Source organism: Periophthalmus magnuspinnatus, chromosome 9 (genome assembly GCF_009829125.3).
Source record: "Periophthalmus magnuspinnatus isolate fPerMag1 chromosome 9, fPerMag1.2.pri, whole genome shotgun sequence".
NCBI classification, from domain to species: domain Eukaryota; kingdom Metazoa; phylum Chordata; class Actinopteri; order Gobiiformes; family Gobiidae; genus Periophthalmus; species Periophthalmus magnuspinnatus.
The window spans coordinates 10043274-10055890 of record NC_047134.1 but is presented as its reverse complement, the minus strand read 5'-3'; the positions used below and the strand labels follow the sequence as shown (position 1 = coordinate 10055890).

The 12617-nt window shown below is 40.3% G+C and overlaps 3 protein-coding genes across 3 annotated transcripts in view; 2 read left to right on the top strand and 1 right to left on the bottom strand.

Moving 5' to 3' along the window:
• The window catches only part of slc20a2 (solute carrier family 20 member 2), a 28516-nt gene extending 27400 nt beyond the window's left edge, over positions 1-1116 (bottom strand). The window contains 1 exon segment of the mRNA XM_055223992.1: positions 840-1116. The gene's annotated coding sequence lies outside the window, so the exon portion shown is untranslated.
• Positions 1117-5918: 4802 nt separating this feature from the next.
• On the top strand, positions 5919-10134 carry LOC117376812 (bifunctional methylenetetrahydrofolate dehydrogenase/cyclohydrolase 2, mitochondrial-like). Its single transcript, XM_033973356.2, has 8 exons — positions 5919-6081; positions 6427-6611; positions 6686-6808; positions 7403-7555; positions 7998-8105; positions 8803-8895; positions 9456-9581; positions 9672-10134. The coding sequence occupies exons 1-8, from the start codon at positions 5939-5941 to the stop codon at positions 9785-9787; spliced, it is 1047 nt and encodes a 348-aa protein (XP_033829247.1). The 5' UTR covers positions 5919-5938; the 3' UTR covers positions 9788-10134.
• A 495-nt stretch (positions 10135-10629) lies between these two features.
• Positions 10630-12064, top strand: LOC117376057 (pro-neuregulin-4, membrane-bound isoform-like). The gene is made up of 5 exons (XM_055223991.1): positions 10630-10839; positions 10945-11076; positions 11361-11472; positions 11551-11700; positions 11842-12064. The coding sequence occupies exons 1-5, from the start codon at positions 10806-10808 to the stop codon at positions 11882-11884; spliced, it is 471 nt and encodes a 156-aa protein (XP_055079966.1). The 5' UTR covers positions 10630-10805; the 3' UTR covers positions 11885-12064.
• The last annotated feature ends 553 nt before the right edge of the window (positions 12065-12617 follow it).

Genomic DNA, 12617 nt, shown 5'->3' with positions numbered 1-12617 from the left:
ACCTACGGGTCATTTCCAGCTTTAAAATGAATTATTAACTGATATATGGAGACAAAAGAATGCAAGAATGAAGTGGGCGTCTGTGACATGTTAGTTGTGTATTTGTGGTCTTATTTAAACAGAGTTTCAGATCTGTCCTTTTCCATAGAGCTTTGTGGCTTTTTTTTTTTTTTTTTTACAAATGTTTTACAGATTATGAGCACAAATATTAAAAGTGTTTAGTGGTATAGTTATAGTAGTACCTGATAAATGATATAACTCTTTCTCTTGTTGGGACACTGGATGGTCTAACACATAGTGTTCTGTTTTCAGTCAGTGAACACACTGCGCATGCGCGCTTATGACCCGCCTCGTCGTTTGGTCCGAGCAGCTCAACAGTGAAATAAACTCGCGTGATTAACAGACAAGCAATTAAAGGAAATGTGACGTGCATCAGTGCGTGATACAGTGTGCCACAGAGGTTCAGACGGGGCTCGGTCCTCCTCGTGGCCCCTGAGCTCAATGTGAGCGTTTGGCACGCGACCATGTCGGGGTCGGGATGTGGACGCAGACACGTGCAGCCCCATTCACATTTTATTGCGACCACTAACAAACCGATCTGACTCAAACTAACGATAATATTCCATATTAAATGTTGTATTTGGAGTCCACAGCGGCAGCAGCCCCCGGAGCAGCGCGCCATGCGCCGCGCCACGAGCTGCGGAACTTAACAGGCTTTTTGACATTGTGTACTCACCAGGCCCCTCCACCTCCACAGAATCACTAGCACCGAGGCTAAACAAGACTGTGATCTACAGTAAAATCACACTCGCAGCGTTTTTACGCTAAAACGCACTTACCTACGAAATAGGACACCGCGGAGCGTCGCGTCGTGCCGTCTCCACGCCTTTATCTCCTGTCTGGATTTTCCCAGAACCGCTCTGTGGGCTGCGTCGAAAATGTCTCAGATTCCAGCAGTGTCTCACCGCGTCCTTCGCACCGTGGGATGGTTTGTGCTCGACTCGCTCGGTTTACGCGACCATAATGTCGTGAATGTCGCCGCCTGCTGCCGCTGCGCTCATCCGGGCGCCCGGGGATTGAGCCGTGTCTGGACGAAGGAGTGGATGACAGCTTCAGGAGGAGGAGGAGGAGAGGGGGAGAGGAGGAGAGGAGGTGGAGGAGGAAGGGGAGGAGGAGGAGGGGGAGAGGAGCCTTTGAGCGCAGAATGGCACCACTTAGAACAAGAGAAAACATTAATTAATGAATGAACAATTTAATGCGCTCTTGGGGTGTTGCTCATAAACATGTTCAAATCTGTCATTTTATTGGCTTATAGTAAACAAAAGAGCGTAAGTTTGAAAAAAAAACAAAACAAAAAAAAACTTTACTGGTCTATTTTGGGATCTAGGTTCAGTCAAACAAACAAAATAAAGAAATTAAGAAGTGACAACTTCAGATAGAGCAGGACTCCTTTAATACAGTTTCCACAGGTAGGCCATTTAAAACAGGCCTACACGATAAGAACAGGCCTACATGAGAAGAAAAGACCTACATGAGAAGAAAAGACCTACACAATAAGAACAGACTTACATAATGAGAACAGACCTACATGAGAAGAAAAGACCTACACAATAAGAACAGTCCTACATGAGAAGAACAGACCTACATGATAAGAACAGGCCTACATGAGAAGAAAAGACCTACACAATAAGAACAGTCCTACATGAGAAGAACAGACCTACATAATAAGAACAGGCCTACATGAGAACAAAAGACCTACACAATAAGAACAGACTTACATAATGAGAACAGACCTACATGAGAAGAAAAGACCTACGCAATGAGAACAGACCTACATGATAAGAACAGGCCTACATGAGAAGAAAAGACCTACATGATAAGAACAGGCCTACATGATAATCATCCAGTAAAAAGTTCTGGTCTTTTAAAAGTTCCACAGCCTCTGCATCAGGACTGTGTCTATAAGCCACAGTTCTGTACATTTCATGTATATATTTCTATAGTCTATAGGTCACACCTCTGTATATTTCTGTGTGTGTGTATATATATATATATATATATATATATATATATATATATATATATATATATATATATATATATATATATATATATATATATATATATATAATATATATATATATATATTTGTACAGTCTAAAGTCCAGTCCACACCTGTGTCACTTGTGTCACTTGTGTCACTGTTGTGTTTCTTTTTGTGTTTTTTGTGAATGAGTTTGTTTCTATGTAAAGTGTCGCGCGGATGTGCGCGTTTATCAGGTCATTTCACTTTATTTAAGCGACACCGTCTGAAAGGACATGTCACAGATGACCAGTGAAATGGACAGAGAAATGGACAGAGAAAAGGACACTGAATTGGACAGTGAAATGGACAGTGACATGACCAGTGAAATGGACAGTGAAATCCAAAGCCTTTTGCCGTGTAGAAGTCTGGCCACGTGCGCAAAGCATAAACGTGTTACGTAACTAGAAAAGAGTCAACAGGAGGTGGAGGAGGTGGAGGAGGTGGAGGAGGTGGAGGAGCTTCATGAGACTCAAACTCACAGTCAACAGGAGGTGGAGGAGGTGGAGGAGCTGCATGAGACTCAAACTCACATCAGTACAACATGTAAGGCCTACGACATATATGTGTCTGTGTTTGGAGCAGGAGCAAAGGCTGAATTAGGCCTACAGTCTGAGAGTTAGGTCTACAGTCTGAGAGTTAGGCCTACAGTCTGAGTTAGGTCTACAGTCTGAGAGTTAGGTCTACAGTCTGTGTGTTAGGCCTACAGTCTGAGAGTTAGTCCTACAGTCTGAGAGTTAGGTCTACAGTCTGACTTAGGTCTACAGTCTGAGCGTTAGGTCTACAGTCTGTGTGTTAGGCCTACAGTCTGAGTTAGTCCTACAGTCTGTGTGTTAGGCCTACAGTCTTAGAGTTAGGCCTACAGTCTGAGTTAGTCCTACAGTATGTGTGTTAGGCCTACAGTCTTAGAGTTAGTCCTACAGTCTGGGTTAGTCCTACAGTCTGAGAGTTAGGCCTACAGTCAGAGTTAGGCCTACAGTCTGTGTGTTAGGCCTACAGTCTGAGTTAGGTCTACAGTCTGAGTTAGGCCTACAGTCTGAGAGTAAGTCCTACAGTCTGTGTGTTAGGCCTACAGTCTGAGAGTTAGGCCTACAGTCTGAGTTAGACCTACAGTCTGAGAGTTAGTCCTACAGTCTGTGTGTTAGGCCTACAGTCTGAGAGTTAGTCCTACAGTCTTAGAGTTAGTCCTACAGTCCGAGAGTTAGTCATACAGTCTGAGAGTTAATTTTACAGTCTGAGTTAGGCCTACAGTCTGAGAGTTAGTCCTACAGTCTGTGTGTTAGGCCTACAGTCTGAGAGTTAGTCCTACAGTCTGTGTGTTAGGCCTACAGTCTAAGAGTTAGTCCCACAGTCTGTTCTCTGTGTGTAAGTTCATATCCTTTACTATAAAACACTGTGTCTCTGTTGTGTTTGGACTTGACATGAGGCAGTTGTTGGGTGGAACCACGTTTATCTTCTCATTTCTTTGAACTGTTTTAAATAAACCAACAGAAGCACATATTTGGCCCAACACTAGGGGGCGTTAACACTTGTAGTCTTGTTTTAGTCTTGTTTTAGTCTTGTAGTCTTGTTTTAGTCTTGTTTTAGTCTTGTTTTAGTCTTGTTTTAGTCTTGTTTTAGCCTTGTTTTAGTCTTGTTTTACTCTTGTTTTAGCCTTGTTTTAGTCTTGTTTTAGTCTTGTTTTAGTCTTGTTTTAGTCTTGTTTTAGTCTTGTAGTCTTGTTTTAGTCTTGTTTTAGTCTTGTTTTAGTCTTGTAGTCTTGTTTTATTCTTGTTTTAGTCTTGTTTTAGTCTTGTTTTAGTCTTGTAGTCTTGTTTTAGTCTTGTTTTAGTTTTGTAGTCTTGTTTTAGTCTTGTTTTAGTCTTGTAGTCTTGTTTTAGTCTTGTTTTAGTCTTGTTTTAGTCTTGTTTTAGTTTTGTAGTCTTGTTTTAGTCTTGTTTTAGTCTTATTTTAGTCTTGTAGTCTTGTTTTAGTCTTGTTTTAGTCTTGTTTTAGTCTTGTAGTCTTGTTTTAGTCTTGTAGTCTTGTTTTAGTCTTGTTTTAGTCTTGTTTTAGTCTTGTTTTAGTCTTGTTTTAGTCTTGTTTTAGTCTTGTAGTCTTGTTTTAGTCTTGTTTTAGTCTTGTTTTAGTTTTGTAGTCTTGTTTTAGTCTTGTTTTAGTCTTGTAGTCTTGTTTTAGTCTTGTTTTAGTCTTGTTTTAGTCTTGTAGTCTTGTTTTAGTCTTGTTTTAGTCTTGTTTTAGTTTTGTAGTCTTGTTTTAGTCTTGTTTTAGTCTTGTTTTAGTCTTGTAGTCTTGTTTTAGTCTTGTTTTAGTCTTGTAGTCTTGTTTTAGTCTTGTTTTAGTCTTGTTTTAGTCTTGTTTTAGTCTTGTTTTAGTCCAGAGTCAGGTGGAGTCTTTTGTTGTGCGTTTGAACAGTCTCTCACACACCTGGCTTTAGAATCACTTTTTTACTCCTGGCTTGAGAATCACTGTTTGATTGTTGTGATTTTCTTTTACATCTCAAACACTAAACACTTGACCGTCTCTGTCCTCTGCTGTACAGTCTGCTGCCTCACAGATAAGCAACAAATATCACAGCTTCATCACAGTTTCAGGAAATTGATCCGGTTCCTCCAGCCTTTCCTGGGTTTCCTCGTGTTGCATTTGGTTGACATCTTCCTTTCTTTCACTGTAAACTCCTTCACCACATTAAAACAATAAAACAATAAGACAATTATGTGGTTTTAAGGCAGGTGCAGCTGGGGAAGGGACTGGAGACCTTTTTTTCTCACCAGGCTGATCTCTCCCAAGACAAACAGTTCAGTTGCACAATATGTCAAGGGTTTGGCCACTGTTTGGATCTCCTTAATCAAGTACATGATTCTTTTTGTCATTAATGCTTTTATGTGAGTGTCACGTTCAGACAGGCCTTGTGGGTGCGGTGTTTACCACATTTTAAAATTCACTGTATTTCAGACTAACCTTTACTCTGGATTTGTCAAACTCAGCTCATTATCGTGCGGCCTTGTGCTGGATGTTATTAAATTAAGTTATTATTCTTTACTTACTTTAAGTTCTTATAAACTGCAAAAAATCAAGCAGCAAGTTGAATTATTTTCACTGACAATAGGCACAATCTATACCTTATTTTTACTCTTCTTGCAGAGTGTTATTTTATTATCTGAATTGCTGCTGTATTCACTGTATTTATTATACTGTTCTTGTTAGATTGGACTGAATTGTATGTTTCAGTTTTTATTCTATGAAGGAATCTCATTTTTTAATTTTATATTTCCATTGATGTCCCACTGTGGGACAAATAATGTCTTATCTTATAGTAAGTGAATATTGCAGTGTATTTTAGTCTTACTTTAATCTTATTGTTGTTGTTGTATGTACTCTATGTACATCCTGGCTTTTCCTGGTCTGATGATGAGTTTACTCTTTAAATCTGACACATGTCATAACAAAAGGGCCTCTGGGGTCATTGTCATATCAGTTTAAAAGGCCTATCCATTTTTGTCTGTGCAGTCACTCAAACCCATTAACTGTTTAATCACATAATGAGCACATTATACAATCGGGTGCTGCCCCCTGGTGGCAGTGATCAGCAGCGCGTCACTGGGCTCTGTGGCGTCACACAGACGAGTCTGGTTAAGACTCCAGCTAGGCTCTATGGCCTGGATTTGACTTTATGTCATAATAATCCATCCTACTTGTCCCAGAGACAGAGTGGAGCAGAGGGCGCGTGTCTCTCCCGGATGCCCTCCCCTCGCGTGTCCCCCTCCCCTCGCGTGTCCGTCTCTCCCTGATGCCCTCCCTCCCTCTTTGTGCGTGCGTGTACGTCCACAGTAGCGCGTGTACTTCCTCTCAAACATGGCGGTCTGTGTAACACCGCTTCGCTCCTCCTTCAGAATGTGCAGCCCGTTGTATTCACAGCATCACCGCTGCAGGGCCACTCTGCGCGTACAGAGAAAGTGTGAGTGTCCGTGGAGACGCGTGCATCAGGCTGCGACCAGGTAACAGCAAAAGACACTTTATACGTCCTCATCCTGCTCTGAGACGGGCTGATCCGCTGTCAGCCCGGTGGATCCGTGCGTAACGTCACGTGCTGGAGGAGGATGATGGGTGATTGACAGCTCCACATCCAAAAGAGGCGCGTGTTTCTCTGCCCTGTGTTCTGGGCTCGGTCACTCGTCCACGCGCTGCTTAGACCATGTCACAGAACATTAACATTAACATGATGTGTATGTCCTGCGTTCTGCTGCAGGACTTGAGCTGTGGGCAGAGCTTTATTTAACTCATCATTCAGTAATTGTAATTTTGTTTTCACATTTGGTTGTTTCTTCTTTTGCATTTTGTAGACATGAAGCGGTGGTGATTTCTGGGACAGTGTTGGCTCGACAGATCCACAGAGAAATCCAGCGGGACGTGGAGGAGATGGTGTCCCAGGGCAACATGAGGCCGCACTTAGCTGTGGTCATAGTGGGAGATGATCCAGCCAGTCACACCTACGTCCGAAATAAAACCCGGGCTGCCAACATTCTCGGTCAGACAATATTAAAATAACATGTTATGATGCTTTGTCAAGGGTAAACAAATTAATAAAGATTCTATCATCAGGAATCTCAAGTGACACGGTTGTTCGGCCGAGTTCGGTGTCTCAAGAGGAGCTGCTGGAGCTGATCGACAAAATGAACCGAGACTGGAGAGTTAGTGGCCTCTTGGTACAACTGCCTCTTCCTGGTAAACACATTTGCACTTAAATGTTACTCAAACTGTCTTTAAATATGTTATTATCCTGTAGATGTGAGAGATGCATGAGTGAGTGAATAATAACACTGTTTACTGCTGTTAGTTACATGAAGTTTATGTTATTATTCATGTTTTAAGGACTGAATATTGGCCTCTCTGTTTGTTCTTTGAATTTAAATCTCTGGTGTTGGTAAAAAGATCATCATATATAAAATATTACATGTGGTGAGTCTATAGAAAGTTGTTTAAAGTCGTCATTATTGATCCTGGAAAAAGTAGATACTGGTGTTTCATTCCCTTAATCAATAGTCTTAAAAATTAATAGAAATAAAGCTATATCCTGCCATAATTAGTAGTTAATTACTTTGAAATTCATCTTATAAAGTAATAACAATGAAAGTTAGACCTGGTTGCTGGCTGTGGTCAATAAAAATGAATTAATATCTTTTATTTATGAGAGTCCAGAGTTTTAACCATTTTCCAGAATGCAGCGTCTCACCATTCTATTAAAGACTTTATGATTTGTGCATCAATCCTCATTCTTAACTCTTAACTCTGCCTATTATGTGTCTTAATTCTCGGTAGAGCACATCAACGAGCGAGCTGTGTGTAACGCCATCGCTCCAGAGAAAGACGTGGATGGTTTCCATATTGTGAACATTGGGAAGTTGTGCCTGGACCAGAGATCCATGATTCCGGCCACACCTGCAGCCGTGTGGGAGATTATCAAACGAGCAGGTGGGAAAACTTCATAAAAAAGTTACTTCATATGATCTTGCTGCTGTAACATGCATATTTGTCCAGTAGGGGGTGTTAAGTAAATGGAAGGTGTCGTGCAGTGTGAAGAGACCTGTCAGTTTCCATTTTCAAACTCTGATTTGATTCTGAGAGTAATTACAGGCTTTCAAAATCATTTATGTTGAAAGTTTCACAGCCTCAGGGTCAGTGTTGTATTTGATTATTTTTGATCCATAAACCATTTTAACAGTACTTTTTTGAATCAAATTTAATCATGCATTTGCTTGTATACATATTTAACAGCACATGTATACACTTTTACATTGAACTGAATTATATTTTTACTATCAAAACTAACAGTATGACTTTACTTTCCTCTTCGTTACTTCCCACAGCCCATGTACATAGGACAGAGTTAACACATATTTGATCTTTACCTCAGGAATTGAAACAGTGGGCAAGAATGTGCTGGTTGCTGGCCGCTCTAAGAATGTTGGAATGCCAATCGCGATGTTGCTGCACACAGATCGTTACCATGAGCGCCCGGGGGGTGAGGCTGTCTTAATCTTTCTGATACATTTACAGGGAAAGCGATGCCAAGTATTGCATACAAGTTTACGAAATTGCACCACCAGGACTTTTTGATTTCATAATCGTTGGTTGCAATCATAAAATATCCATCCATCTTGTCCATTTCATTGTAGAATAGATCCTGATGAAATTGTACCAAAAGAAAAATAAACACAGAGCACAGAGATCTGCAGGAAGTGGGATACTGCCCAAATAAGGGGAAAGGAAGAAGGAGGGTCAGTGGAAGAACTATGCAGCTTCATGAAGCAATCGTGTGTGACGCGCAGCCACCATCACTCAACAATGTGACAGACTTTTAAATACAGTAAAAGGTGACACATAGTGTTCTTAAACGGTGGACACTTTTACACTGTACACTACACTTAAACTGAAAGACACTTTAAAGATCATGTGTTGTGATCTTGTGGTTTACTAGGACCTGGTTTTGCTGTAGAATTTTTCTTTTAGTATGAAAAAATATTTTTTTTTATAATGTCAGCTACACATAAGGCCATGTTCATCAAAATTAGCACTAAACTAGAACAAATAACTTCAACTAGACCAGGAGTAAACTGACTGTAGAACAGGACCAAACCGAGTCTGCACCAGGACTAAACTGTGTCAAACTAGGACCAAACTGATACAAATGTCAGTTTAATGAAATGTTTTGTCTTCAGGCGATGCCACTGTGACCATCACTCACAGGTGTACTCCGAGAGAACACCTGAAGGAGCTGGCCAACCTGGCTGACATCATCATCGCAGCTGCAGGTGATGGCAGAGCACTGTTAAAACACGCTGTCATTTTGGACATGTTTGTCTTCAGTGTAAAACTCTAAACTTCCAGAACACTGGAGTTTTTGCTTTAGATAAAATTAAATGTTTTTTTCCAATAGTGCTCCGTATGGAAGTTGGTTTGGTGATTCCAGTTTACTTATTTAGTTTTATTTGTGTAGCAATGTCAAGATTAATTGGTTAATTGATCAATTTAATATTTTTGTCCAGTCACTCCTGCTTCAAAAGGTCAGCCCACATGTAATGCTCCTTTTACACATTAACCTCATCACTGTCATTTGATAAATGTGTTGTAGTTGTATTATATGCACTATAATGCTATTATCCTGTAGGAGAAAATTGAATTATTTTCTAATAAATATTACAGAACAGTAATGATTATAAAATACTTTATATATATTAGCAATTAACATACCAGCCCTTTATTAAAATTCACAAAATCTAATTTTGACCTCTTTTGACCCCCTGGTTGGGAATGTTGGGAATAATAGACACTATAATAGTCACTGTTGAGACGTTATTTTGTGTCCGTGCAGGTGTCCCGGGGCTGATCACCGCTGACATGGTGAAGGAAGGTGCTGCCGTCATCGATGTGGGAATCAACCGTATTCATGACCCCAAGACAGGAAAACTCCGACTCATCGGAGACGTAGATTTTGAAAGTATGTTAACAACCCACATTTTTGTGTATTTGCTTTTCGTTTCTGAAGAAGTGACAGAAGAAAAGCTCCTCTTTGTTTGACGTGTTGCAGGAGTGAAGCAGAAAGCAGGTTTTGTGACTCCTGTCCCTGGAGGCGTGGGTCCAATGACCGTCGCCATGTTGATGAAGAACACTGTCAGAGCTGCTCGGAACGCACTAACACACTAGATACAACATATTTATCAATGAATCAACACTGACGTGAAACTTTATACATACAAACACTATTTACATATACAAATACTCTAAACACACATACAAATACCCATTTTACAAACATTTATTTAAATTGCATGTACACATATTGACATTACTTATTGCCTCAACTCATCTGCTGGAAAACATACTTGATATTATTGTACATTATTTATTTATTTATTTCAGTTATTTATTCAGAGGTTACATTTTTACCAAATCAAATTAATATTTTTTCTACAGAGGTTGTTTTGTTCTGGACATTCCAGATTCACTGGAAGTTATCAATGGAATAAAAGCTGTGCCAACATTTACTTTGTTTACCCTTTACTAACCTCTGCTTCTAAAGTTAAAGCTGTACTATGTAACTTTTATGTTGGGTGGGTATCATGGAGGTGTCTGGAATTTTCCACAGTATAGCATTAAACATATATCTAGCATTTATTTATGTACCGGTAGTTGAAAAAGAGCTTTTTTTCCTGTGATTTTGACCATCCTATGATTTGCTGGTGTCATTTCTCGGCATTTTCCGCTTGTCTCTATTGAAATGGACACGTTTAATGCCATACTGTGGAACATACCAGCGTCTCCTGCTCTTCCCGGTGACAAGGAAATGGAAAAAAAGTTTCATGGAGCACGTTTAGTTTGAGAAGTCGCTCGACAAACCTCTTAACTAAACTTCTTGTCGTTCAAAGACGGCAAACTCACACTGATGCGATCTTTAACAAAACAGTACGTGCGTTTTAGTTTCTCCGAGTCACATTTCAGATTCTGATGAAGAAGATCACCTGCCATTTGTAGCTCAGACATGTTTGAACTCGCTCGCTGTCAAGTGAAACTGGGAAATGCTTTGAATTACACGGAAGGAAATGCTTTTATTCTCATAAATGGTGCCTCTCACTGATTGGTCTGTAGCTTTTGCCTCGCTCTATATAAGATCTGTCAAACCTGTTAAACCTCACACTCTCTGAGCTGCACAACAGACTTCACAATGTTTAGAACAAGTCAAAGAATCTCCAGAACAGGTAAGAGTAATGTTCTGTTTACGAGAAATACTTACTGTGATGCGGATTACCTCTGTGGCATTACCAAACGACTAACATTCTTCATTTTCTTGTCTTATTTACCAGCCGTCTTTCCAGTTCTGGTTGTGCTGTTTCTGTTTTACACAACGGGACAAACTGACGCATCTACGGACCCCATCCAGACTACAGCATCTCCAGCAGTGACAAACTCATCCTTGAGCACCCCACTCAACAGCAGTGAGTTTCTGAGCAGTTTCTAACTTCTCTTTCTAGAATAAATGAATAGCTTTGCATTTGGGATTAAAATGTAGTATTCCCAAAAGATTACAAACAGATATAAAGCAATTCTGCCTTTTTGTGATGTAATTTTACAGTTTTAAGCCCTGCACAGACCAAAAATGTCAATTATTACTTAAAAATAGCCCGTTTCTTATCCCTTGCAACAATATTATTGCTATTATTATCACGTGAAAATAAAATACTGAAGCATTGATTTATTCCTTTACCCTTTTTATTGACAGGTAGCCCTATGAGCATGAAGTCGCACAGACCGTGTGGAATTGAGAACGTGGACTTCTGTGTAAACGGAGGCCAGTGCTTTTACTACCAGAACAGGGATGAGCCGTCATGCAAGTACGATAAAACTCTAACTACGCTCTCCTGTGTCTGTGTCCGTGTGCAGAAATGACTCACGTGTGTTGTATTTCACAGGTGCCAGTTTCCTTATGAAGGTTACCGCTGCCTGACCCCGTCCCTGTCCCGCACATCAAGCGGTCCAGAGCAGCTCATTGCGATTATTATTGGCGTTTTAATGGTCATCTTCGCTCTGGTCATCATCGTGTACTGCTGTTTCCTTAAGAGGTAAAACTGGCTTCAAACATTACTGCGTTCACTATTGTCAGTTGTGTTTATGCAGAAAACCGGCTGACAGTTTTGGGTGTGATATATTTACCGGTAATTAAACATTTTTTCCCACACACTAAGATGTTTCTTTGTTTGCAGGTGTGTAAAGTCATCCCCTCTCAAAACATCTTCACCTGTATGACTTCTGCCTCCTCAACGGCGCCACCATCGTGATCATCAGAGCCAAGCTTTTTATGCGTCATAGTCAACCGTTTTTTGAGTAGACAGTTTGTCATGTTATTTATTGCTTTTTACTATTTATTGTGAATAATTAACTTATCTTTTGTAATAAGTGTGTAATAAAGTTTTCTACAAGTCCAAAGCTCTTTTGTCTAATGTTTTCTTCTGTTTTAACCCTGCAGCGGTGCCAAACTCCTATTATAAGCAACATTTTGAGCCATACTAAATGAATTAATATTTAGTTTTGAAATGTTTATTGTTACTATGGCAACTATGCTTATTTCTCATTACTGAAACCCACAGTTATGTTTTATTTTTTAGGGCTAATTAATAATAATAATGGCTTACACTTGTAATGCAAAGCCTCTCAAAGCGCTACACTATAGTCATTATTCGTTTATTTCCACACTTGGTGATGGTAAGCTACTATTGTAGCCACAGCTGCCTGGGGGCAGACTGACGGAAGCGAGGCTGCCAATCTGCGCCATCGGCCCCTCCACCCACCACCTATCATTCGCGCACACAACACTTTCATACTAGGCAATGTGGGTGAAGTGTCTTGCCTAAGGACACAACGACAGAACTTGGTCCGAGCGGGACTCGATCCTCCGACCTTCGGGTTGGGACCAACACTCTAACCCGAATTATAAAGCATTATTAAAGCACAATGGCGTTAAAGTGCCTGTTTAATGGCT

What these genes read in the sequence shown, in the direction of transcription:
- LOC117376812 (XM_033973356.2), top strand. Translation starts at nt 5,939, where the DNA reads ATGGCGGTCTGTGTAACACCGCTTCGCTCCTCCTTCAGAATGTGCAGC. An exon ending in GTGCATCAGGCTGCGACCAG is followed by an intron (nt 6,082 to 6,426) that starts GTAACAGCAAAA and finishes TGCATTTTGTAG; the next exon opens with ACATGAAGCGGTGGTGATTT. An exon ending in GGTACAACTGCCTCTTCCTG is followed by an intron (nt 6,809 to 7,402) that starts GTAAACACATTT and finishes AATTCTCGGTAG; the next exon opens with AGCACATCAACGAGCGAGCT.
- LOC117376057 (XM_055223991.1), top strand. Translation starts at nt 10,806, where the DNA reads ATGTTTAGAACAAGTCAAAGAATCTCCAGAACAG. An exon ending in GAGCACCCCACTCAACAGCA is followed by an intron (nt 11,077 to 11,360) that starts GTGAGTTTCTGA and finishes TTTTATTGACAG; the next exon opens with GTAGCCCTATGAGCATGAAG. An exon ending in AGGGATGAGCCGTCATGCAA is followed by an intron (nt 11,473 to 11,550) that starts GTACGATAAAAC and finishes TGTATTTCACAG; the next exon opens with GTGCCAGTTTCCTTATGAAG.